This window comes from Pygocentrus nattereri, chromosome 29, assembly GCF_015220715.1.
Source record: "Pygocentrus nattereri isolate fPygNat1 chromosome 29, fPygNat1.pri, whole genome shotgun sequence".
Taxonomy (NCBI): domain Eukaryota; kingdom Metazoa; phylum Chordata; class Actinopteri; order Characiformes; family Serrasalmidae; genus Pygocentrus; species Pygocentrus nattereri.
This window is the reverse complement of record NC_051239.1, coordinates 13,143,515-13,171,355: the sequence shown is the minus strand read 5'-3', so window position 1 is coordinate 13,171,355 and position 27,841 is coordinate 13,143,515. Positions and strand designations below refer to the sequence as shown.

Below are 27,841 nucleotides of genomic sequence, written 5' to 3'. Positions count from 1 at the left end.
GTCGTGTATAGCGCTTGACTGAGACACCGTCGTCATTCATCAGTTTTTATAGTGTTTCTCTGACAAACTATGACCGCCTGATTGACGCAGTACCTTATTACAACACTCTCAGCCTCCCAATCTCTCTCGCCATCTCTCTCTAGCTCTCTCACTCTTTCTTGGTCACCCTGTCCCTTTCCTGATTAAGTGCTCCCAGGACCTTTGACTTGTGGGAGACCATTACATGCTGTTTTCTGTGTAATGCTTTGCAAAGAGTGGATCATACTGCTGAAACGCCTTTATTCAATTACTTAACACTTATATACGTATATAACACGTATATACAATACTGTTCAAAATCCTGAACACTGTTTTCCATAATATAAAACCAATTTGGTTGCAGATAAATCTATAAAGTGATAATGTAATGTAATGATAATTATTACTGAACAGAATTCTTACGGAATCCTCTTATTTTGCACTGTTGGGTGAATCGATTAAACGTTCTTGGAAGGTTATGCTTAAAGTGAAACTTAAAGGACCTCAAGCTGCTGGGGAATACTAGAACATGCAGCTTAACGCTATTTGGTGCACCATAACCTTCTACAGAACCCACAGAGTTACTGTTACAGTGATTAAATAAAACCACACTAGCTGGATTCCAGAATAAAACCTGCTGTGTACGTTGATTTTGTTCCCACTTCTCTTTGCTTCCTTTCTTCTCCATTTCACTCTTCTCTCCTTATCTGTACTTCCGTCTGAATAACAGATGTGAGCAGATATAAGCTAATGAACCATCTAGCTCACATCTGTTTGCTCATGTCATTTATTTTAATAGGAACCAGCAAAAAAAAAGCATTTGCCTATAGGCGTATGTCCCTATCTGTTTGTTCAAACTCAACACCTCCAGGAGTGCATTTAGACTGCAATAATAGGCAGGAAACCCTGGCCTTTTGTCTCAAAATGATTCATAAGACTTTAGAAGCGATGAATCTGAATATGGGACATTTGTGGTGCATTTTAAGGTGGTTCTAAGGTATTAATGTCATCTGGATGGGTGGTGGCACTGCACTGTAGAGTTTGAAGACGTGCAAATATGTCAAATGTAAATCAGTCTTTCTCAGTAGATCATATAAACACAAACACATGGCTTTCAAATGTGGTATATTCATCAGACGTACTCCACAAACTTGGACTTGTACCTAATCCAGACCACTCAGTGGAACTCATTATGGTCTGATTTATTACAACATTAACATGATTATTTCCTAATCTGACTCGAGCTCTTCTGCCTCTTCACTGCATTCCGCATTTTACTTTATTTGTATTTGACTTGGTCATGTGGCTGAATTGCGGTGTGCATGTTACACAGTTGGACTGTTGTAGGGAACTGTTGCAACAAGCATAACCATGAAGACCTTGTCATGTTAGTAATGTGGCTTATAATGTGGCTTATGCTAATGTCTGTGGGCCTGTGGGGCTTAATGTCTGTCAGAGGTTTTGATTTATGTTTGTTTTCAATTTGTCATCAGACAAGAGAGCCTTGCCAGTTATGTCATTATATTCACTAGAGAGATAAACTAGCTAGTAAGGATGTGATGTTTCCAATATAGTATTGAAAAAGAAAAAAATAACAAAACAGTTTTAAAACTGTATTAACTATACTCCCCTCAGGTTTTTCAAGGGGGTTTCACATTTGCACATTTGAAACGGAAGGGGGAACAATAGTTAATGCTGTGTACACATCCTCAAACAGTAGCTAACAGGCTTTTTTATCTGAGGTTCAAAACCCATCCATCCATTCTCTAAGCCGCTTCTCCGTCAGGGTCGCAGGAGGGAGCTGGAGCCTATCCCAGCAGTCTTCGGGCGGAAGGCAGGATACAACCAGGTTTAAAACCTTCCTGTTTAAATAGGAACACAAATTCTACATTTATCTACATTATTCAAGACATGTATTTTTAAATGACTACATAACTATAACAAAGCTATAAAATCTCCTGAACTGTAGTGAAGTAGTGATCTTTGTGATTGTTACCACAAACACAACTATGAAGATGTGGAAACAGAGAGGTTAACAACAACTAATTGACCTGCATTGTTAGGGTAACTTCTGTACACCGCATGGGCCCTTATGCCTGTCAGAGCTTAAGAGAAAGTTCTAGTTCCCACAGTATCAGAGCAGCCCTAGACCAGACCAGTCCTGTTGATGGTCAGATACCATTACTAACGTCAGTCCTGGACCCTAAAGGCCACAGCACCAGGTCCAAGATCAATTCTTAAACCATTCCCATGGGCCTGGGCCACTATGACCCCTCTGTCAAACCAGCAAGCTGAGCTCTCTGATCCATGAATTAATTCAGTACTTGTTTGTGTTGTTGGTTTTCCTGGAGTATGAATATCTCATGGCACATACACTTGGGTCAGTTAAACTCCACCTAATGATGTATCTTGAGAATGAAGGTCAATTTTGAAAGATTACGTAAGTGGTAAATGTTTACTTTAACAAAGAAAACAATTTGATTATCAATTACTAATGGCTTTGTAGTTGGAGAACACTAATGGCCAAAAGCATGAAAGCTATATAAAACTGAGAAATGTGTAAAGCCAGAGGGATTCAGAGGGTTGCAATGCTATATTAGAGAATGCTAAAGTTAGTTTTAGCCCTGATTGCCTCTCTAGTCAAACCTTGTATCTCCAAAAGGCTTTAAAGAAAAAAAGTATTTAATTTTTTTGTATGTTAACAAAAAAATGAAAAAGTATTGAGATTTTATTCCAAGTCATTTTTAACCGTTTGTATTAGTTCATCATGAAATGTTCATACCACATAAAGTACAGCTGGTGTGTTTCAAATCATGTAAAACATAAATAGAAGATGAAAATGTTTTGATATGACTTGGTACCACATTATTTTTTGTTTCCTGTCAGTGTAACTTGTGTAAATCTCTTTGAGACTGCGTCACTGGATGCACTGCTTATGCCTGTAACATGAATTGTTTGTTTTTTGTATCACTGTCCATCTCTCTGGTTTGAAGCTGATCTCCTTGACCTGCTTGTAAGGGTGGTTCCCAGAGGCAGCCAACTCCCTGCAACCTCTGATTTTTGACCTCAGGGGCTGTGTGGATGCCTAGCACAGAGTTTCCCACACTGAAGGGTGAACCCCAGTCTCGTTCTCTCTCCTGTTTTTTGCTAGCTTACATGGGAACACCATGTGTCATTTTTTAGCATCACATCCTGAACCTTTCACTTCAGCTCTGCACACATTATAATGTCAGTGTGTTTTGGATGATGGTGGCCAGGCTGAACGCACTTACCATCAGTGACCACTTGGTGGTGTGAATTTCAGCCACACAAATCAAGCCATTCTCAGAGAACAATTACAATAATAATAATAATGATCAATAATAATTAGTATTCAAAATGTACATTATGATGGTGATTATAAAGCTTTGAAAAGTCAATCATGTGTGTGCTAATCTACACTGTATATATCTTGAGTTTTTGTATTATTGTCAGTCAGTGTTTATATTGGGTGTGATGAGAGCACAATTTCGAAATAAAGTTGTAGGCAAAATTAAGAATATGCTAACTTTCTCTTTAGGCTCCGTGGTATTGATATAAAAACTAACAGGTAATTGGAATCTGTTAAGCCAACTAAATTGGACAAACTGGTTGGAAGTTGTCAGTATTTCATGCTTTTTGTGTTATGGGTCTATATGTGCATAATAAGGGTCTGATAAATATATCGGTCATAGTGGTAAAGTAAACATTGGTAAAGTTTAAACACATACCATTCTCTGGTTGCATTGTATCAACACCCTTTCTTATCATGAGAAGAAGCTGTCGTTAACAAATCATTTTCAAAATAATGTCGGAAAAATAAGCAAATACATCTGCCATCAAAGAAAGTAATTATAATAAACCGTGATTAAAAATCAGCTTTTCCTGTACCTGTTTCTAATGGTTTCAAGATTTCAAAAGGTACAGAACAGTAAAACAGTATAAAGGAATATCTAAAACATTGAATGGGCCATGCAGCTGGAAAAATGTGGCACCAAAGGGACATTGGTAAGGTCAGGAAAATCCTCAAAGGTTGATGACAGAACAAGAAAAAAAACAGAGAGGCTTGCAGGAGGCCTACTGCAACATTTACAAATTTGGAGGAATTTCTAGGACGTACAGGCCATTCCTTGATAATAATGTCTGGAATGGACTGTGCAGAGCAGAAAATGGAAGCCATTTTTCACCAAAAAAGATTATCTAAGCCCATCTAGAACTAACTCATCCAAAAAACATCTTATGAGACAAAGTTTGACGTTTTTGGCCTGAAATCTAAAAGATGGCCCAGCAACAACAGCTCATTAACTAAAAAACACCATGCCTCCTGCGAAGCATGGTGGTGGGAGCAACATATTTTGTGGCTGCTTCTCACCTTGCATTAACACACATTCGGGCAACTGGATCATGTTTGAATTTCACCTGACTGCAGGGAAAGCCAGGTGTAAACACCTCCAGGATGCATTGTGAGCAGCTTATGATCAGATCACTCAAACCAGGTTTGTCAGAGACAGATCCAGCGCTAGTATGAATGGAACGTGTTATCTGTATACAATAGCATGAGCAGAAATGTGTCTGCCAAGCATGGTGAGAAAATAAGAATTAAAATAGAAGTTAACCTCAAAAAGCCAATGGAAGTGTCCAAGCCAAGCTTGTCCACTATTATGGTCCAGTAAAATGGCCATAATGTATGTGTTGATGTGCTTTTAACATGGACAAAAAGCACAATCCAACCTTGTGGTCAAACTGGGGGTTTTAGAGGAAATTGTGAATGAAATCCAGTCCAAGTTTATCAAGATACGCTACTAACACAGAACACATGTTAATGCAAGATGTAAACAAGCTAATATATGGAGATGAAGAGGGCTGGCACTTTCCAACGTAGTAATGATCCAAACCCCACATCCAAGTCAACCAAGGAATGGTTTCAAAAAGGAAGATCAGAATTACCCAAAATGCTTGAACTGTTCTGCAAGAAAGAGTGAGACAAAATTAGTCCATGTGTAAAGACTTATTTACCAAGACTTACAAATGCAAAATGTGCTTCGGCAAAGTAGTTGCGGGGCTTTGCGCTCGTTCGTTTTGAAATCATAAGGAGGGTTTCAACCTAAGCTGCTTTCTGGCGCAGTACAGGGCAGCCAATCAGAACAGAGCTCAACACACCAGCCTTAAAAAGGAACAATAAAAACAAGGCTGTTTGATTCTGAGGGATAGAGAGGGGTTAGAAAATGCTCACATAAACTTTAATCATGACTGGGGAAAAATAATATGAAATATAAGCTTTCACAGACTTTTGTGTCAGTGAACAAAGCCGGAGAGCTGAGGGCTCTTACGCTGTGAAAGGAAGCGTGAGGAGGCGAAGGGGCGGCGACTATTCAACCTCACTGCGGCGCGCAAGGAGGAACCGCCTGTCTGTGTTAACTGAACATCTCCAGCCAGCGCTGTGTCTTCACAGTTCGCTGCCTTTCAGAAGCACTGTCTGCTTATCAGGACCGCCAATGTGCCTGTAATATTTCCAGCCGCTGAACAGCTCCTGAAACACTGCCTGGTTCCCTTCAGGCGCAGTTTGAAACAGGTAAGAGCCAGTGCGCGCTAGCTGGGTTCCCTTATAGCACCAGATGGGTAACCTCGCTAACGGCTAGCTAACTAGCGTTAATTAAATGGCTAACTAGCTAGCTGCTCGTTCTGCTTCTAATGCTGCAGCTGACTAACCGTACGAGCTTAGCCGACAGTTAGAAGTCGCTTCTGTCTGGTGTGAAATTGCGGTAATTTTGCGACTAGCTTCTGCGCTGACACCCAGTGTTGTTTAAAGCTTAATTATCACTGGGGTTTGGCGGTCGTCTTACCGTCTCATCTCACTTGTCGTGCCTGGCTTGGCTAACCTAACCTAGCTTAGCTAACGTTACTAACGGTATGAATTACTGGCTGGCAGAGGACAGTTCACCAGACGGGGTTGGCGAATCATACTTAGATTAGCTTCATTGCTAAGGGTAAGTCCGTTAGCTAGCCAAGTTAAACGGCACGGCTTTTCAATGACAAGCAGCCGCAGAGGATCCTCTAAATTAGCCGACTTCATTCAGATAAAACTTTCTGTTGTCAAACTAGAGAACGTTACTTCTCACTTCTAGAGGAGGCCAACGCACTGTTTTTATCTCTGTATTTATCTCTGTATTTTCATCATTTGTTTTCATACCCAGGGAACCTTCCCTGTTCTGTCATTGTTTTGTTAGCTGGCCAGACAATAACTTGTAAGTAGCTGCCTAATTGAAACTGTGGTGTGTTTTAAGGACATTGTTTGTTGTTGGGCTTGAGTAGGAATGTGAAATGTGATGCTCTTTCAGATGATCATTACGGGCTTACGAGATACCTTCTTTTCAAATTCCCCTATTTATATGGCCATAGCCTCTAAAGCTTCCTGGGTGCAGTAGGTACTGTTTGCTGTCCATTGAGAAAATCCCAGGGAAAGTGACCAAAGTCTTCTAAGCTGCTAATCTAAATCCCATTCTGCAGGGCCATAGGGAGGGGACAGCTTTACAGAATGTAAGCTTTGTTGGTTAGTTAATCTCTTAATAAAATGACATGGTCCGTTGTGGTCAGAAATTAGTTTATCTTTCGATTCGTTGCTTATTTTGTAGCAATGGGGGTCTAACTTTTTAAGATGATTACTCTGATTCTACATGAGCCTGACTGTAAACCTTCCCTCTCTCCTGGCAGGGTTATGAGGGGTTAGGGGTTGTGTTCTGTGCTGTGGAGTGACACGTGAATCAGGATGCTGGAGGAGGAAGATGTGGAGGTGGCAGCAGGAGGAGGAGGGATGAGCCTCCAAGCCGAGGTGGAGAGGCTGACAGCGGAGCTCCAGGAGGCCAACGAAGAGAAGCTCCAGGCTGCTCGATATGGCCTGGCTGTGCTGGAGGAGAGCGCAGCACTGAAGAGCAGACACAGCCACCTGGAAGAGGAGCATGAGGCCCTTAAACTGGAGCTGCAGCAGCTCCGTGAGGTCAGTACACATACGCAGCTTGATGGCTAGGAAATTGAGTGATTTGTAGCTCGGGGAAGTTCCCAGACAAGTGCCGTTCTTGGCTTGAGTCTAGTGTTTCTCTTGCCGAATGGAGCTTTCCTTACGCTATAGGGAAGTCCTTAAATATTTTTTGTGCTCCAGGGCCAAGTGTGTGAACAAGCAGTGAGAGTGATGCTGTGAAGCTGCTTTGTGACAACATCAAATGTGAAAAGCGCTACACAAATAAATTTGATTTGATTTGATGGTTTGATATTTTTTTCTCTGTTGTTGCACAAGTGTTTTTACCCTTTTTGTTTCACTTCATGTGCATTTAGAGCCTCTTATGTACAGTAAGAATTCAAAGCTTAAGAGTGAAGTAATAGTTCCAAGGCTTTACTTAAGAATGTAATTTCATTCTCATGTCAGTCTTTACACTTAATCTAATTCTTGTTTTAATGCCAGAGATAACTGCAGTTTTGGAAGGAACTGTGAGTCTTGTCATTGCTGATCATTTAAGTTTTCCAAATCTCTCAGGGGCTTTCTAGGGGTGCCAACAATTGTGGCACACACAGGTGTTTTTTTTTTTTTTTTTTTTTTTTTTATTTCATGGGGAAAAGAATTTAATTTCATGATGAGATTTGTTGTTTTTTTCTTTCAATCATTGTCCTTCAAATAAAGGGTAGACATTTGTTAATATTTTGAAGATCAAAATATTAATAATAAAATAATATAAGGATAAAGGATTGTACATTTTACAATTTCATGATAAACATATGGAAACTACTTAGAATAATCTCTTTACATTTAACTTATATTAGAAGTTATTTCTTTCTTCACCTGTAAAATTACCATTTTGGGGAGAAAGGGTTTGTGCCAAAAAGTGGCAACATCCCTGTATCAAATGGATGTCTATACATGAAGAAACTGTTGCCATGTTTTGACAGTAGGACTGAATCCTGAGCAGAGGAAGACCATGTTACATGTGGGAACAGTGCAGTCTTTCAGTTGTGGTGACGCTGTTCCAGCCACAGTCAGTCCCTACACTGCCCTTGCTCAGAGCTTTTTCTTGAAGGACTGTACTGAAAACAGAGCCAAATACAGTGCTGGGTGCTTCTCTACTTGTGAAAGAGAAACTTGGCGTTTGAAATGACGTTTGGTTGCAAAATGGGTTTAACTCACAAAGAATCTTAACCAGAAGTGATTTTTTTTATTTTATACTCTCTGATGGCTGCATTGGGTGGCAGTTAATGGGTGAAATGTCCTGGAGAGCCTTTTCTCAAGCATGTTCACACATTATAACCCCAGTGTGGTCATATTATTCATTGTACTATGTTACAAGGCTGGCTCAAATATACTATATATATTCTCACCCCATTTGCCTCAGCTGCTCTTTTGGTTTCATGCAGTATATTCTAATTTGCTTTCAGACCCGTTGAATATTGATGTTTGGTTATCACTAGCCATATTGTACTATTTTATGAATTTCTAGGAAAATCAGCTACTCAGCAGTACTAAGACTAAAGTCAGGAGGCCATATCTTGTTCTTTCCCGTGAGTCACTGCTTGAGTCAGAGCACTTGTGAGGAGGTAGCTGGTGACAGTGAAAGTGGCTGCTCAAAGCAGTGCTTTGTCTGGGGCGGGAATGAGCGTCAGCCTGATTATATGTTCCAATTTTGAACAATTTGTCCCTTCAGCAACACTTCAGATGCCATTAAACAATTTGGTCCATTGAATTCCTAACCTCCTAAAACTAGCTTGGTGCCATATGTAGGGGGAGACAGCTAGGGTTGGGCAGCAACTGGAATTTTTGGATTGTTCCTTTGCCTCCCCAGTGAACGATGCTATGGAATTAATCCTCCAGCTGTCTGTAATAAAGGCATTTAAAATATTCCCAAAAGGAAACATTTTAAAAATGATTCAGCAGCAATGCTGTGATGTACAGTGAAAAATATGCTCAGAATGTTGTTTTTTTTTTTTTTTTCGTGTGTGTGTGTGTGTGTGTGTGTTTATATCTTTATTTTATCATCATAATTCACCTCAAAGCTGCAGTGTTAATACTGTACTAAATCAGGTGAGTAAAAATAAACATAGCAGGCCCAGGATTTAAAAAAATTATGAGCCCAGATTTAGTTGGGCTAAAATATATTAACACTAGTCATTCTGGGGTGCAAAGCCAAGTCCAGCCAAGCATTAAACCTCAGTTGCATGTTTCACTATAAAGCTTCAGTGTTATCCGATTTATTACAGAAATCAAGAGATTTAGGTCAATTTGGGGTGTATGTGTTCTACTGCTTACCATCCTTGGCTTCCAACAACTAATGAACAACATGATGCTTTGTAGCTTCTATGAAAGCGTGAATGATTTATGAATACGTACATAAATACTTAAACTGCCAGCGGTGAGATGACCGGGGTCGTCTCCTGCTTTCTCTCTGTCTGAAACTGTGATTAGCAGAGCATGAAATCTAGAAAGTAGGTGAGTGTGGTAGAATGAAATATGTCTGCAAGACTGGTAGAAAGACAGCATGCTTATTTTGAAAGACATGAAACAGTGCAACCTTAAACCAGAAAGACTCGTGAATTTAGTGTGTAAGTAATAGGACAGTGACAGTTTTGTTGTTTTGGGTCTGTATTTCATCCAGCACATTGTATTTGAAATGAAACTGGCTCTGTGATTCAAGTGCAGATTGTCAGCTTTAAATAATGGTATTTACAGCAGTTTTTGAACTATTAATTGACCCCACAGACGAGCAGTCCTAAATTCAGCTTGTTTAGCATTTAGTTGCTGTTCCTGAGTCTGTGACCTGTTTATTTTTCACCATGTTGGGCGTCTTCCCAGCCATTTTCAGATCTAGATTCATCATGTTGTTAGATCACAAGTTTGATGCCACACCCAACTAGGAGTCTATAAGTGCAGAGTGGACCTGAAGATGGCCCCTATTTGTTAGTTTATTTGTGTCTTTTTGTTTTGCTTTTTGCTCTCTTGCTCAAGTGACTTAATTCTTTGCTTTACATGTGTACAAAAGATTACAAAAAAGAATTGATTGTCCAGCTTGTGATTGGACAAGTGCACAGAGTGTGGCCCACCAGATATAGTCTACAGTAGTCAAACTACAGTCCCTATAGTTTTGATGACCTGTATATTCCTGCCTCAACCCTAAAATCTAGACTGGATTTTCTGCTCTTATCAGTGTGGATCTTGCACTGAACCCACTGACATAATCCTAATAAAGTTATTTATGACACATGTATGTACTTTTTAGATACACCTTGTTGATCTGTGGTGATGATGGCTTTTTTTTTTGGTTCTTTTTTTCCTTTTTTCCGTGTAGGACTACTGTGGTCTCCAGTGTTCTGCAAGATTGTTATTGCAGAGCTTGAGAGTGTATAGTTTTAAACATTGAAAACACAGATTTTGACACACCTAATATTTTGGCTTTGTCTCTGATTCCTTCTAATTTAGCCTCATGATGGCCTGCTTTTTATTGACACTTCTACAGTCTTTCCACTAAGAGACAACACCAAGACACCCTCATGCAAATGCTTCACTGAGAATCAACTCTGGGGCTTTTATTAGCTCTCTTGTGCCTGAACTAATGATGCAGCAACACAGATGGCCAAGAAACGACTGAGCAGCCAATTATCAAATAACTTACGGTTCCCTGAAATGGGTGTGTATAAAAAGGACTGTGTTCCTCTTATGTGCTTCACCTGGCATATAAATATCCTCAAATTATGGCAGGCGTTCTGCAGTTTAAAGAGTAATTCCACAAATGTTTTACAGTTTCCGCGTAATTCAGCTGTTGAGATGTAAACAAAGTCTTTCAGAGTGGTTTGATGTTAAATGGTTCTTTGTAGAGAAACTTGCCAACTCTTGTGTTGGTTTTTTATATAGTGATGTTAACAGGAAACAGAGAGAAATGCCTACAAAACATATAAACATTTATTTACTATCCAAAACCACCAAGTGAAATGACATGTGATAATTTTTGTGTGTGTGTAATGATGGTATAATGGTGGTTACTTTGGGGGCTATATTGTCTAACAATGCCTTGCATATATCCCTCCACCCTGAAGAGGTTTAAAAAAATGATATATAATGGCAAACTCTTGATAGCAAAACATAATATAACCGTGTTTGAATGACTATTACTTAGCCATTAATTATGCCAAAATCGTAGTCACTATTTTGTTTTGCTTATGTGTTTTGATTTCTTGAACTACATGTAAATGAAGTGGTTGTTTTATGTCTTTAATAACAAAACAGCACTTGTGTACATTGTAGATTTTTTTCCCCTTTCCAATAAATAGATAAGTCACCACTCAACCTGTGTTTACCACATTCCTCTTAAATTTCTCTAAATGTTCAGAAAAGAATGGATCCACATTAGTAGCACATGACCCAGCTAGGCCCAGTTCATTGTAATTCAGAGCATACTAGTGGGATAACCTGGTGTAAATTTGTTTGTATTTGGCCAAGTACAAAAGGGGCCTCAATATGCAATTTCTTGGTTGCCAGCAGAGCAGGAATGTGATGTCACAGGAGTGGCATTGTTGATGTATGGAGGGGGACTCCACTCGCTTCAGTAAGCCACAATGCCCAGTTTACTTTGTGTATTTGGTGGGTATGTGGGCAGGTTCTTCCAAATAAATCAATTTCACTTAAAGGCCAACCATGACTGATCATTTGTTTTTCCCCACCCAAGTGTAAAAGGGGGAAAAAAAAGAATATGCACATTATGTATTAGTGATGCGCCTTATTTTAGTGTTTGATGTCTGTTTTTGCATTACTTAATACTGTGTAAGTTAAAATGGCTCATCCAGTGCTAATGAAGCCTATCATTTGTTCCTCGGATCAACTAAACAATGTTTCATAACTAATACATGTGTGTATGTGCATGTGTGTAGGCCCTGGCTGATTCTGTGAACAGCCAAAAGCGTGCTGCAGCAGATGGGGAGAGTCGAGAGGAGAGTTTGCTACAGGAGACGGCCAGTAAGGAGGCTGCCATGGCAACGCGAATGGAGGAGCTGCAGTTGGAGCTAAAGCAGGCTCGTATGGCACTGACCAATACTACAGCTGAAAATGAGAGGCTGGCCAGCGTCTCTGTGCAGCTGAAGAAGGTATGCAAAGGATAGTTTTTCAGTCACATATAAAACATAGTATTTGCCTACACATGTTCATTACCTCTGTCTGTTTACTGAAATGAATACCATCCATGTATTTCAGTTGTAGCAGTTTTACCCCTTGGTCATAAGAAATGCCTGTCAGGCATATTAGCTATTTAGGAATTTCAATATGTAAAAGAAACATGAAGTGCTTTTGAAAGAGTCTTTGCTGGAATCTTTTGAAGATATGATCATCGTAGTGGTTGACAACAGACCCCTAATGATGGATTCTTTTGCAGGGTTTGGTCTGTTGCAGGTATTGTAATGCAAAACCAGGCCTGGTTTCAATTTCAGTTTCAATGAGAGATGGAGGTCGCAGCTGACTAGTCAGTGCTAAACGAGCAGTGTTTTTTGCACATATGGTGTTGATTACACATAGTGTAATACATACTTTTTTGTAGAGTATTCCTTTAAACCTTGCACCGCATAGCATTAACATTATTTTGTTATATATAGCATTTCAGTTTGCATGACTATTTTGTAAAGGTGTCAGCTTCATTGTAGGCTTAATATGCCAAATATTTTTCTAATTAACTTGCTTTTTTTTTAACTTGTTGATTACCCCTTTTATTCTACCTACCACCCTCTGTAGGAGTGTGAGTGTTTGGATGCTGAGAAGACTCATATGAGAGAGGAGTTGAAGGAATATAAGGTACGGGAGCTGCAGCAGCTTCAGGACAACAGTGAGCTGGAGGAGGAGAACATCTCCCTGCAGAAACAAGTTTCTGTTCTCAAAGAAAACCAGGTGTGTCTTTATTATCTAGCATTGTGAAACAGCGAAGTGCAGAAGCTGAACCTTGCAGTAATCTGCCTCCCAATCTTTGCTGCCTGAAGTCAGCCTTTGTTGAGAGGATTTGGTGAGAGGTGTCTTGTGACTGTGTGTGTGTGTGTGTGTGTGTGTGTGTGTGTGTGTGTGTGTGTGTGTGTGTGTGTGTGTGTGTGTGTGTGTGTGTGTGTGTTTGTTCGTAGCTGTGATCAGGGCAATACAAATGCTCCTATTGTAGGAGCTCTGTCTCAGCTGTTTCTTGACAATAGCCCTCCACAAGTTGGACTGCATAACGGAAAAGTTTTCCTAAGGCTGTCACAATCATGAAATTTTAATAATTAATTGTTACATTAATAATTGTAATTGTGATCAGTCTTCTCTTGTTCATTGTTTGCAACTATTAATGCAAGTGTAAAGTGGCCATATTTAATCAGCGGTCACTGGTTGTATTCTTGAATCAGCACTGAGCACACTCACAAATTTGTCAAGCTCGGAGCTGAGTAAAGCTATATGTTGTTCACTTAAGTGAAAATATAAGCCAAAAGACACACATGGAAAAATTCATTCTGCCGCCACGTGTGCTGGAACACAAATAAAAAACACTTCTCATTGCTGCCCTCAAAACATGTTGACAGCAGCAAGTTAGAAGGGTTTTTGTTTTCATGAGATCCATGATTCTCAATAAATGCAAACAATTCTTGGCTGTCCAAAAACCAAAAGTATCTTCATGTGATTTTTTTTTTTTTTTTTTTTTTTTTTCCCCCTTCCCCTTTTGTCATTTGAACCTGGTGGGTTGTTAAAGCCTGATGTGTGATCTAACCACTGTGATTATCTTAAACAACTGCTATTAGGCCATTATGTGAAAATTGTGACAGGCCTAGGTTTCATTCAGGTGAATCTCTTGCAAACACTGCACAAAGCCTGTGCACCACCAGAGGATATTGGCATATGTAAAGATATTTATAATCTAACATTCTGTAGAACTAGTTGGATCAGGGCAAAAAACAACCAGTTTGGTAGAGGTTAGATAATACAATGTCTTTAAATTCTGTGCTTTTTCACCAAGCTGAAAGATGAGTATGTTTTTTATCTTGAAATTGCAGTTTTGCAATTTTCTAATTGCAAGAGGTGCAATTTTTCTTATTGCCTGCATTATCAACAGTGTGATCACATTTTGAGTGTGGAAATGTATCCTAATAATACAGGGCTTATGAACCATCTGTAGATGAATTACACCAACCAGAAGCAGCCAGGCGATTATGTAATTGTAACAGGCCTGTTGCCCATTTTATCTAATTATTACATTAAATTAGTAAAAAATTAACTGATCTAATTGAAAGCCTCCACGCTTCTCACCCCTGCTTATCTCTGGTCCCAGGTGGAGTTTGAGGCTCTGAAGGTGGATCTGACTCAGAAGGAGGAAGAGCAGGAGTTGCAGCGGGCGCAGCTGGAGGAGGCTGGCCGGCTGAGAGAGATTGCAGAGCGGCAGCTGGATGAGGCCCTTGAGGCCCTGAAGGAGGAGCGCGAGCAGAAGAACAGTCTGAAGAGGGAGTTGGCCGCACACACTCTCAACCCTTTTGAATCGGTGGTCCACCTGGACCTGCAACTAGACGACAGCTTGGACGGCGGTGGGGACAAAGAGGCGGGAGTAGAAGAGGAGGCAGAGCAGGACAGTGGTTATAACCACTCTAAAGGAAGCGAAAAGCAGCGGTGCTCCACTCCAAGGAGCAGTGACGTCTTCCTCCGGCCTCAGGCTCCAGGGCTAGTGGCTGACCTGCTGAGCGAGCTACACCTGTCTGACAGTCAGAAGCTGAAACAGCAGCTGCTGCAGGTCTGTGGAGGATGCATACATACTCATACAGTCACATACAATATCATTCAAAAGTTTGGACTCACTTGTGATATTAATACTTTGATAAATATGTTATATGAAAGGGATTTAAATGTAGTAAACTAGAAACGAGGTATTTTGAGTGATATTTAAAGTGTTTTGGGAACAGCAAAGTTATTAAAAGATGAACAACGATTATCAACTTCTGATTTATTATGTATTAATATAACTTGATTCTTTATACTATTATTTTATTGGTCATTGTAGAATCATCTGAAGCCACATTTCGGTTATAATTTGATTGTTTTGACCGCCTAATTATTTACATTGTAAAAAAGCATTCATTATTACAGGGAGATCTTCTAAACATTTTACTTTTTTTTTTTTCTGCAACCAAACTGTTTGTGCATTGTTAAAAACATTATTTCTAACATTTGAATGATGATTCCAAACTGTTGTAGGTTCATAAACATTTCACAACACAGAGTTAACATCCTTTTCCCAGTTTCAATCTTTGGCTTCCTGAGAAACCATGCTTTACGAAATACCTTCCAGTAAGCAAATGAGCTCAGAAGAAGAGTTCATTACTTCAAAAAGGTCTTTGCTGAATTATGTGGGTGCTCGTAGTGTCACTTAATCTCTTAACTGCAGTTTGAATAAGCCAAGTCATCTCTCGCGCTTCACACAGATGCTTCTGTTCTGCCATGGACCTGTGCTGCACAGAAAATCCTCTATGCAGGAAAAAGTATTGTGGTTTGTGCAAATTATGTAACCTCTCAAATTGAACTCTTTGCTTATTCAAATTTCTGCAAATGTACTGCCCCAAAGACATCTCCTCCTCCTCCTCCTCCTCCTCCTCCTCCTCCTCCTCCTCCTCCTCAAATCAGATCAAAGTCTTTTTTTCCATTTTAAATGCGTAACACCTGTATGCTTGGTTTGAAAGTCTTCAGCCAAAATCTATTTAAATCAAATGACATTACTTCTAGTGACTCCATGTTAGGCATGAAACTTGCTTCCTGCTTAAAACCACATCCTGTTCAAAATCTCATTACATGAAGGCCTGCAAAATCAGCGTTGACTGTTTCAAAATGATTCTTGGCAAAGCAGCTTTCATCTACAGTATATTAAATGCAGATTTTTTGTTTTTGTTTTTTTTTTACTCAGAATATAATGCATATAATGCTTTTTTGTTATCTTTATTAGTTGCATTGGCACGATACAGATACCGTTTGTATGTCTAGTACTCCTTGCATGTGTTCCCCTTGCATGTGAACTACGTTTTTCAGGTCCTGAATTACTTTTTTACTACATACAGCACTGCACAATTTGCCTATGATGATTCTGGCAATACGAAACTCCTGAGATGATGAGGTTCTTCAATGTCTGCGTCAGGGTTGAACGATAATATAAAAATCTTGACAGTACCAGCAGATATTTGGTTAAAAAAAATATTTTCTTAAAGTTGACTGAGATTTAAAACTTGTATGCAATGACTTCCTTGTTTAACTGCATTTGTAACCCTACAGAAATAAGTTACATTTCTATGTAATATTAATACAGATAGATCTAGTCCCTGCATTTTTATAAATGTTTATATAGCAGCATCGGCAGGCACATACATGGAAAAAGTATCAGATTTTTTTTTATATCTGTGCATCCCTAGTCTGCATCTGTGTCTTAACAATTCAGAAATTACAGTTATTTTTAGTTAATTTTTTTTTTTGTCACAGTCTTGTATTACTGCGACACTCTGTATATTCATTTTTACAGGTGGAGAAAGAGAAAGCCACTCTTGCCTGTACAGTCCAAGACCTCCAGGAGCAGCTGGCCCTGTCTAAAGAGGTTCTGGACGAGCACAAAGTGAAGGTGGAGCAACTCTCCCAGCGTTTGGAGGCCCTCCAGGGTTGCAGCACTTCCTCTGTTCCCCAGTCCAGAACCGACAGGCAAGGGGACATGACTGGCCTTGCTGCTGGCCCTCATCAGAATGGTCTGGAGGCAAAAAACGGAGATGACTTCTATGAGCTGGATGCCAAAAGTGCAGAAGTGCTGGAGTGCCGAATGAGAGCAGCCAACGCGGAGTTGATGCAGCTGCGGGATGAGCTGAGGGAGGCGGGCGAGCGCTGCAAGGCTCTGGATGAGCGCTACAAGCAGGAGAAAGAGCGTTGGAGGGCAGAGGCGCAAGAGCTGGCTGACAAAATCCGCCAGTGTATTGCTGCAAGCCGGCAGGACCAAGAGCGCATAGGGCAGCTGGAGAAGGAGATAGGTGCTACGCGGCGGGTTGCCACAGACTCAGAGGGCCACCTCAGCGCCACGCAGGAGGAACTTCTGGCATTTTCTGAGGAGCTGGCCAATCTATACCATCATGTGTGTGTGTGCAACAACCTCACACCCAGGAGAGTCACATTGGACTACTATCGTGAAGGAGCTCGAGGTGGAAGACACCACCATTCTCACTCTCATCACCACCACGGAGCCTTCCGGAAGCAGAGGCGTTCGGGGGAGACATTGGGGAAGGGAGCCCACTCTGTGGAGGTAGACTTCGGAGGACCAAGTGGAGATACTTCCCCTACCTATGGAAGCTGTCCTGGGTCGCCCACACTGGACTTCAGGGACCCCACTAATGTGCGGAACCTGGTAGCGCTTATTCGGGTCCAAATTAAACACCTCCAGGTAGGTATTTATTTCAAATGTTGGTTTAAAAAAAAAAAAAACCTCAATTTAGAGCTGCACAATGGTAGTGTTTGGTAAATTTACCTTGTTATCCCTGATCCCTAATGTAGTCAACAAAACAGGATATGTAGCTACCCAAAATCAAAAATGCGTTAACCTCGTAGCTCTTGTGTAAAACTAACAGAGCAAATGTGGGGCACCAAACACGTCTTGGTCAGTCAGCTACTTTTTTGGGATAATAGGAAAATTGTTTATAGTTTCCTTTCAAGCATTATCACTATATTGGCTTTTGCAGTCCTTTGCAATAATCACTGTATTGGCTATTGCAATTTCTTCCATTTTAAATGAGCACATTTAATGATTCAGATTTTTTTTGTGTTTGAGTGTCCTGAACAGTGTCAAATGTTCTATCTGAAAATCAAGGAATTCACACGATCCATCAGATGTGATATTGGTCTGCGTAGTGCAGACCAGTTAGTGTTTTTAATTTAAGTCATATTGCAATTGCAATGTGTAGGAATGAACAATGTTAACAGAATCATATTGGTATCAGGAGATATTTGCTGTTTAGAAAAAAGGAAAAAAAAATCATTATTCAGATCTGACTAGATTAGATTATAATGTTTAAATGGTGTGGGCTACTGCACTAATGTCTGCATTTTATTAGTATTTCATTTGTAACCCTTTAAACAAAGTGTGTTGCTCTGTAATGCTAATCCAGGTTGATCTACTTCCGGTTTCTACATTTTATATGTAAAATGTTTATCGACACTGGCAGAAATGTGCATGTGACCCTCATTAGAAAGTTCTAGATAGGTAGCGTTGTTCCAGTGTTTTGTTTGTGTATATGTATGTGAGAGACAATATAAATTGTATACTTTTTTTTTTTCTTTTCTTGTAGTACTCTTCTACTGTCATACCCTAGTGCACATCAGTATGACACTGCATGCTCTGCCATTGTTGAAATGCAGGCAAGGTTAAACATAAATATATTTGTTTACACCTCCCCATAAGATGTAAAATTTACATTGTAAATAAATCAGGGTTTTGACCAACTAATAACTGTTGTGACTACCATATTGAAAGAGTTAGACTTTTGCTTCCTGTTCTGCACAATGTTTTGGTTTAAATGCTTGAAATCTCATTGGTCACTTAACTGGTTGTTTGGATTGCCTAAGCAAGCGTGTCCTGAATTACACCCTTAATGGTAAATTTGAACCAAAGGGAGGAGCTCAGTGGTGGATCCTTTGATGTGTAATCCTAATAGGAAAACGTCTGGTTTTAGGAAAGCTGTTAAGCTGCTTTTTGGGTAGTTGAGCAGAAAATATGAACCATTCTGGAATCATTTATAAGTCTCCATCTCTAAAATCCACTAATTATGTTTTGCCATACTTTTCTAATGCGAGTTATACCACTGCAGTCCAACATCACTGCCAGAATTTGGACTAAACAAAACTGAATAACTCAGATTTTTACCATCTTAAAAATGAATGTGGGGTTTATCATTTTCAGGTGGCTGTGGACCTGTGCAGGCAGCGTGGCACCTTGCCCTCTCCAGCAGTTGGGAGAAGCAGTGACTCTGACCGTGATGCAGATGCACTACTTGAGGAGGTGCTGAAGCTCAAATCTCTCTTAAGCACCAAGAGAGAACAGATCGCCACACTCAGGACTGTCCTGAAGGCAAACAAACAGGTACAGAGCATGTCTGCTAACATGCAGGTTGAACAGGCTTTGACACTGTGTTAAACACTACATTATTGAAATCTGTTATTGGCAGCATTGCTGCAGTGGCTTACTTGAAGTTTCTGCCAGTAAACACTACTAAAACATCTTTGCATCCTGGCCTTCATTTATCTTTCCCCCTCATCATGAACAGATAATGATGTCTGTGGAAAAGGCTTGTGCTGCCAGGTTGTTAATGTTTTGGTTGTTGATCTTCTGGACCTACGCATCCGGGCCTTTCGAAGCACACGTGTGTTTACACTAAAGACAAATGCGGTTCACATACAAACAAATGTGAACCATCAAGGCAGAAAGATCAAAGCAAAACAAAGATATCCGTATTAAGCAGTTATGTATGAATGTAGCCTTAGCCTCTAAGTCAGGAACTAAGCTGCCCTAATATCATGCTTCATAATGCAGGTACTCAATGCTGAAACGTTTCGAATGGAAATTTTAGGTACATCAGATCCATTTGTCAAACCTGTTCACTGACTTTCATTGGTCATTGAAATGTGAAACCCTTTTTTGTGTACTGTGATTTACAAAAAAAGTGTTTAGTAAGCACGCTTGCTTTCCATCACTGCCTCTGAGGTGATTGGAAAGTCATTGCCTTGAGCTAATTCAGTGGAGCGAAAAACAGCTTGTTTTACACTGGATGGTCCTCTTTGTTAAGGTGCCCTGTCAAGCCTCCTCTTTTGTTCAGTGATCCAGAGACTGATCGTGGAGCTTTCCTTTTGTGTGAATGTTTTTATGTAAAGCAGCGATCTGCGCTTTGATCAAGAACTCTAAGGAGCACTAGGCTACAGATAAATATTGATTTCCCATTTCATTAGAACTGGCTCTAATGCTTATTGACAATTAGTTGCTTTCTTGTTGTGGTAAAGGTTCTTGGTGGTTTGTTTGTTTGTTTGGTTGGGTTTTTTTTGTTTTTTTGGGGTTTTTTTTTTTTTATAACCTATTTGGTGTGTTATTTTCTTTTATGTATGGTCAGCAGTGGCATGTTCTTGTGTGTTTGCTAGCCATAATCTGTGTGATTAACTGCCCTGAAACATGTTAGGAGCAGCAGCAGAGGTAGCTTTAAACCTAGGAGCTTCAAATACAGGCCTGTGGGCTAAATCCAGCCCATGCCCAAGTGTTCTCTAGTCCCAGCCAATTCTACAAAAGTGATTTAGTTCTGTGAAAGAGTAAAGCTTCAGACACTGTTGGCATCAACTAGGGATGTGCATTCTGGTAAATTGTAATATTTGAGTATCAATAAGAGTTAATAAACAGATATTGGGTTCATTGAGGTGGAGGGAAAAAAACGTAGGGCCATAGACATAATATTTAGGTGTTAGGAGGCTAGAAATACTGTACCACACAAAAAAACAGCAAGACTCAGGAATTAATTTGATAAACGTTCTTCATTATTCAAAAATGGCTTATTGGAAATGGGGAATTTGGAAAGTTTTTGATGTCAAATATGTAACAGAAGTGCTAATGAGCCAGTACTAGAGCTGGTGCTTTCTCCTCTGTGGGTACTGCAGTATTTTAGAAAATTATATTTTCACTGTTTCCAGACATGGCTAACATCAGCTCAAGTAGTTATCTTAGTTGCAGAAAATGGTGTACCAGAATCAGCTTTGCTATCTCTGCCTTCTCAGTTACGTCCTTAACAACGTATTCTTGCCAACGCTCCCTCTAAGGCACTTGTTTCATAGTCGGAAAGTGTAATATAACTTATTTACTTACTCGCAAAAATGAGCAAAACTCTCAAATTAACCTTTTCTATTTTTTGTGATTTGCATTTTTTTTTATGGATTATGTTGAATATTTGAAATTTTGAATTGACAGGCTGAGTTTTAGCATTAAAACCTGTTGTTTGAAACACAGTGAGGGTGAAGAGTGTCTTCAGTCTGGAATCTGTATTTTGTGTGATGCCATGTAAAATCATTGTCCAAAATGGTCTCTAGCTATGTCTGACCTTGTCACACACACCAGACCACAAAATTCCTGTGCCCACTCTCAAGCACAGATCCTTTAATAGTCACAGTTGCATATTTTCTCTTTTGCTTTTTTTAATTTAGCTAATAGTTGATCTACTATATGCACTTCTGAATGCAGTATGTATTCAGAATGCTGCAGCATTTTTTTTCTTGCTCATTTCGCTTCTCTTGACAGATAACTTGGTTGAATAATGTGTGTGTGTGTGTGTGTGTGTGTGTGTGTGTGTGTGTGTGTGTGTGTGTGTGTGTGTGTGTCTCTAAATGCTTTAAAATAAATGCAGTTATTTTCTAATAAAGCAGTTTAGGAAATGCTTGTGTTGTGGATAGAGCTCTTCCTTTTATCAGGATGCTTTTGTTTTCAGACAGCAGAGTTGGCTTTGAGCAACCTGAAGACCAAGTATGAGACAGAGAAGAGTATGGTGTCTGAGACCATGGTGAAGCTGAGGAACGAGCTGAAAGCACTGAAGGAGGACGCTGCTACCTTCTCCTCGTTACGGGTCATGTTTGCAAGCAGGTACAGTGCACTCCCATTTTCAACAAAAATGTACGCTGTTGCACACTCTTCAAACAGAAGTAGAGGGACAGAGTAGGAGAACAGAGAAGTTTAAGTGGGGAGAAGCCTGGGAAGCAGCAGAGATTAGGCAGGCGTGGCACCCACATGGTTCGCTCTAAAGACCAACATAATTAGATTACAATCCCAACTCTCACGTGCAGCTTAACAAGCACTGTTCTTGACCTGTTGTGCACATGACGCCACCTGCCTCTGTGGTCAGGATGCAAATGTCAGGGTTCAAAGATCATGTCAGAACAGTCCTGATGGAAAAGACTTATGTAACAGGAACAGGAAAAAGTAAATTGGATTTATGCATGGTGATGCCATGCTGTTAGGTACACCTTCCTTGTATATCTACACTAGTAGTGTAAATATAAAGCCTGACAATGCCTGCGACTTTGAGCCCCAACAAGGCCTGACTAGTACTGGTAAATTTGAAACCCCAACTTGACTCAGTCCTGCTCTCAAGCACAGACATGGCTTATTGCAGACAGTTTTACAGCACTTTCATTTGTTGCTGAGCACTTCAGTTTATCAACAAAGAATGTCATAAAACTTCGTCCCAAGCAAAGCCTAAAATGCATCATTTGCCTGTCGTAGTTGAGTTCTGGTTGGGTTGTACCTTCAATCTGTATTCATTGGATATCATATTATATAAAACACATCTATTTAGTAGATACGTTTACAATTACTAACAAGCATAGGACCAATTCTGGTCAGATATTTAGGTGGTGGACTGTTCTCAGCAGAGCAGTGATGTTGTATGGCATAGTAGTTTGTGTGGTGCTGGTATGAGTGTAGCAATTGGCTGTTAGCCTGTAGTGCAACCTAAAATAGCAAAAAGGCTTAACATGTCTAAATTGTCATCTTTTATAATACTAACAAAGATATTAGGTAAGAAGTGAGCCAGGCAGTGGGTCAAACCATCCATCTTACATTGACATGATTATTTGTGGACAGAAAGATGCACAAACTGACATTGGCTCTTTAGCCTGATAGAGGGGAAAACTATGTTCAAAGAACAGCACAGAAATTAAGCTCTGAAACCGTGTTCACCAACCCTGCTTCTGGAGATCTGTCCTTCTATGAAGTTTACTTCCAGCTACAATCAGACACACCCACTCCAGTTAATGATCTTCAGATGTCCTTGGCTATATCCAAAGCCATCTACTACAATACCTAATAGTCTGGCAGACCATTAGAAGTGCATTAGGTTAGTATGTGTACTAGTATTATGCAGTTTTTTATGCAACCCTTGAGTATCTTGATCAGATACAAAGTTTACAATGTGTAGGGCAGTGGGCCTCTTCGTTTGGGAAACACTGGACTAGAGGGTGTCTAGAACAAATTGTGCATGGAGTAAATGAGCAAATATTGTACACTATATTGCCAAAATTATTCACTCACCCATCCAAATCATTGAATTGAGGTGTTCCAATCACTTCCATGGCCACAGGTGTATAAAACCAAGCACCTAGGCATGCAGACTGCTTCTACAAACATTTGTGAAAGAATGGGTCACTCTCAAGAGGTCAGTGAAATTCCAGCGTAGTACCGTGATAGAATGCCACCTGTGCAACAAGTACAGTTGTGAAATTTTCTCACTAATAAATATTCCACAGTCAACTGTCAGTGGTATTATAACAAAGTGTAAGTGATTGGGAATGACAGCAACTCGGCCATGAAGTGGTAGGCCGTATAAAATGAGTCATTTTATGACAGTCGTGTCAGCCGATGCAGAGGCGCATAGTGCGCAGAGGCTGCCAACTTTCTGCAAAGTCAATTGCTCCAGACTTCATGTGGCCTTCAGATTAGCTCAAAACCAGCGTAGAGAGCTTCATGGGATGGGTTTCCATGGCCGAGCAGTTGCATCCAAGCCTTACATCACCAAGCGCAATGCAAAGCGTTGAATGCAGTGGTGTAAAGCGCCGCCACTGGACTCTAGAACAGTGGAGACGTGTTCTCTGGAGTGATGAATTGCGCTTCTCCGTCTGGCAATGTGATGGACAAGTGGGTTTGGCGGTTGCCAGGAGAACGGTTCTTGTCTGACTGCATTGTGCTAAGTGTAAAGTTTGGTGGAAGGGGGATTATGGTGAGGGGTTGTTTTTGAAGAGTTGGCCTCGGCCCCTTAGTTCCAGTGAAAGGAACTCTTAATGCTTCAGCACCAAGAGATTTTGGACAGTTTCATTCTCCAAACGCACCAGTGCACAAAGCAAAGTCTATAAAGACATGGATGAATGAGTTTGGTGTGGAAGAACCTGACTGGCCTGCACAGAGTCCTGACCTCAACCCTATAGAACACCTTTGGGATTTTTCATATATATATAAATATATATATATAAAAAAATATAAATGTGTGTGTGTGTGTATGTACTGTGCAGAGGCACTTTAACGAACTGTTTAAATACATTTATCTCAGGAAAAACAAATATATTTCAGAAGAAAAGTTGTGTAGTTAGAATAGCACAGGTTTGGATCTGGACTTGGAGATTAAACCATGCTTTACGCAGAATATTAGATTGTGGCTCTAGTAATCGAATATGCATCCCCTTAATCAAGTTGGGCTTGCATTATGTGGGCTGACTCACTTCAAATGGTACACACAAACATCTTCAGTGAAATTAAGTTATACCTTGGTTGTCTGCATGGCCTTTTATTTCTTTTTTGTATTGTTATTCGGATGTCACTCCTGAAATGCTGTTCTTACTCCTTTTGTTTTAAATATGTCGCAAATTAAAATCCGTTTTGGAAAGTACTTCCCTGATATTCATGGACGTCTTGTTCCAGATATGTCTTAGTAAATTTTGTGTATAGCGCCATCAAGTGGTCACTTACAGCAAAGATCACTTCTGGCCGTTAGCAGACTATTGTTTATCAGGTATGTTGTCTGTATTGTTGCCAACCAGTTGAGGAGAAATACCTGATAGCTAATTCTTAATTATTCAAGCACACCAATGTGTTTTTTTTTTTTGTTTGTTTGTTTTTTATATTGATGAACATGTTCCTTTTCTGTTATGCCCTTCTCTTTCTCCCTCAGATGTGACCAGTATGTAACTCAATTAGACGAGATGCAAAGGCAGCTGGCTGCTGCAGAGGATGAGAAGAAGACGCTCAACTCCCTCCTCCGTATGGCCATCCAGCAGAAACTGGCCTTGACCCAACGATTGGAGGACTTGGAGGCTCCCTTGCTCCCCCACAGCAACGGAGGCAGCCCGCGACGTTCCCGCACGAAACAGCTGGGTACCAAATCAGGCAGAGCTCCACGGAGTCCCATGAGGAGCAGCCCGCGTGCCAGCCCTGTGATGGTGTCCTCTTCTGGCCCTCAAAGCATGAGTGGCCATTTGAGGGCACTTTCGCGCAGCCTCCATGGCAGCCCTGTAAGACACAATTCCTCCTCCTCCTCCTCTTCGTCATCTTTTTCCAATGAGCCGTTACCGTCTACCTCCACACAGAGTTTGGTGTCTGCCGGTCTTGCTCGTGATGCAACATTTGTTCGTAGCCGTGGATCAGTTTCATCTCGCTCGTTAGATGACGCAGCAGGTGGTTTGGGGCCTTTCGCAATACTCTCACGGCAGCCCAAGGTTGCTGATGTACAGGCAAAAAATATCAGAGTGTCTGCCCCGTGTCGTAATAATACATTTATCAAGGTGCGCCGTGCATCTTTACCAGTAAGCGGTCCCACGCCTTCCTCTTCACGTTCAGCAGAAAATCTTGTGTCAAAATGCAACATAGTTGTTTCCACAAAATCACAGAGAAAAAGCAGAGTGAAAATGGAGGAGATTGATTCAAGATCTCATTTGAAATCCACTCAGCATGCTGTTCTCAAAAAGCAGTCCAATATCTCCAAATCACGTTCCATGGAGGCAACTAGTGTAAACCGCTTTCAGCGTACAGCTGTAGCATCAAGCTCTTCATCCAAGTCTCCACCACCTCAGAGGAGCTTGAGTGTAGCATCCTCTAATAGTCAAACTTCTTCATATGGTCACTTCAGTAAGAGCCGAAAATCTTCGGTTACCAGTAGTGCAACATCGTCTTCTAGGATCGAAAATCGATCAAATTCCAGTTTCAGTAACTTGGAGTTCTCTAATCCACACCTTGAGAATGGAAAGCAGCAGGATGTGCGCAAAAAACGTCAAACAGGTGTTGACACAACACACAGATCAGCACAAACTAGGCGAAGTTCAGAATTGAAACGTTCCAACAATCGTGAACATAAACATGTCAAATAAATAAGCATTTCTGTAAGACAGACATTAAAATGCACAGCTCCACAGAAATCCAGCATCCACTGCCAGTGGTGGTGCAGCACAGGAGAAGTAAACAGCACTGGTCATCATTTAAAGAAAATAAAGTAGTGTATTTAACCTGATCTGCGTGGTACTGTCAGTGACCATTGGCAATACCACCTTTCCCTGTACTTAGTTTACTGACGAAGAACATCTCCAAACACATTTATAATAGAAGCCAGCAGACGGGTGCTGAAGCATTGTTTCTTAATCAGTCATACAATAGAGATTAGGTTGGAGCTACTGTGATAAATACACAAAGTGAAAATTAATGAAATTAAGAAAATTAGTCAGTCTGCTTCCTAATTTTATTTTTTAAAAATGAAGCCTTGAAGCAGAAAGGAAAAGAAATCACAGGAAATGTCAGCATTTGTTCATATTATTTTTTCATTTTCAGAAACCCCAACGCCTTCTGAACTTCATTTCTCTATATGTCCATCATCTGACACTTAGGTTGTGCAAGGTGCTTGAAAATCTTGCTCTCGCCTTTGTGTATTTTTTTTAGATTATTCATATTATTTATTATATACATTATTTCCTTATCTGCAGCTGAACCTGTTCACCCGTCTTAATACCCTGAATGTCTTAAGTCTTTCTTCATCTCTGTCTGTATTTGCAGTCATTGTTTCTAGCGTATGAATGACTACATGTGACTGACTGTGTCTTTCGGCCTGTTTTGCAGCGATGAAAGCTCCTCCACCCTTCCTCTCCTACTCCAGTGTGTGTGGACCGTGTTCATGCCCAGCTCAGAACCACCCTTAACCCTCCAGACCTGACCTGCCATCCACTTCATCACAGACCACAACACATTGGGCTTCTCTCTTTCTTACCCTCTTCATCTGTCCTTTCACTTTTTTTTTTTTTTTTTTTTTTTTTTTTTTTTTTAAACTGAAAGGTGATCTTTTTTGTTTGTTTGCTTTGTTTTTGTTGTTTTGTTTGTTCTTTCATTCCTTTCTCTCATCTGCATCTCTCTTATCATTGTGTCAGTTTCTTTGTTCTTTTTTTACTTATGTCTTTTGGTTCTACCTCACTTTCATACTTTTTTCTCTCAATTTTCTTTGCGTCCCCCTTTTTCTGGTCAGTCGGCTCATGTGTTGTGCAGCTTTGAGGAACTGAAAGCTGCAAGGAGCCTCATCTCATTTCATGATGGGGGTTTATGGAGGAAGGCAAGTTTCGCAGCTTGCCTTCAATCTCTCATGGACATTGTACGAAACCAAAAATCACTCTAAGAGATCAGTGTGTGATTTTAAAATGTACCACACTTGGTAAGATTTTTCCTGTGACGTCTTCATCTACTGTTACCATGTTCAGATAGGCTTATGTATGATGGTGGAAGTTAAACCTGCTTTATATTTTGGACAACCATGGTGTGACATTGAACTGACCAGTCCTATGGTATTTAAGGAATGCTGAGGTGTGTTCAGAATGACATTTGTATGCTACATTCCCTACTTTCACAACACCATTAACAATAACATTCTCTAGTGCTTTCTCCTTCAGACATTTGTATCGAAACCTGTTGATTGGGGTTCATCTGTGTTTGCTGGAAGGTGACTTTTTTGTATCCTGCTATGACAGTAGATGCTTTGCCCTTTAAAGGTCTTTCATCTTCTGTACCTCAGATTCAGTGGTGAGAGGTGCTAATGCAAAGTAATCAGTAGCTGAAACTGTTGTCTATGCAGAGGTATAGAGGTCTTGCTGCTAACCAGACCAAGCATAAAACATGACCAATCAAGGTTGTCCAGTCAACGATACTGCCAGTAATTTTGATCTTCAGCACAGGGTTAAATACTCAGCACTGTTCTATCAAACAATACACTCTGTCACACATAT

General features: G+C 40.3%; 1 protein-coding gene across 1 annotated transcript; it reads left to right on the top strand.

The window, feature by feature from the left end:
- The first annotated feature begins 5,410 nt into the window (after positions 1–5,410).
- Positions 5,411–26,876, top strand: zgc:162200 (uncharacterized protein LOC558638 homolog). Its single transcript, XM_017721942.2, has 10 exons — positions 5,411–5,608; positions 6,748–7,030; positions 11,938–12,150; positions 12,788–12,940; positions 14,340–14,792; positions 16,563–17,462; positions 18,975–19,154; positions 21,532–21,683; positions 24,760–25,099; positions 26,691–26,876. Exons 2-10 carry the CDS (start codon positions 6,803–6,805, stop codon positions 26,694–26,696), a joined length of 2,625 nt encoding a protein of 874 aa, XP_017577431.1. The 5' UTR covers positions 5,411–5,608; positions 6,748–6,802; the 3' UTR covers positions 26,697–26,876.
- The last annotated feature ends 965 nt before the right edge of the window (positions 26,877–27,841 follow it).

What these genes read in the sequence shown, in the direction of transcription:
- zgc:162200 (XM_017721942.2), top strand. Translation starts at nt 6,803, where the DNA reads ATGCTGGAGGAGGAAGATGTGGAGGTGGCAGCAGGAGGAGGAGGGATG. An exon ending in TCCAAATTAAACACCTCCAG is followed by an intron (nt 17,463 to 18,974) that starts GTAGGTATTTAT and finishes TATCATTTTCAG; the next exon opens with GTGGCTGTGGACCTGTGCAG. An exon ending in TCCTGAAGGCAAACAAACAG is followed by an intron (nt 19,155 to 21,531) that starts GTACAGAGCATG and finishes TTTTGTTTTCAG; the next exon opens with ACAGCAGAGTTGGCTTTGAG.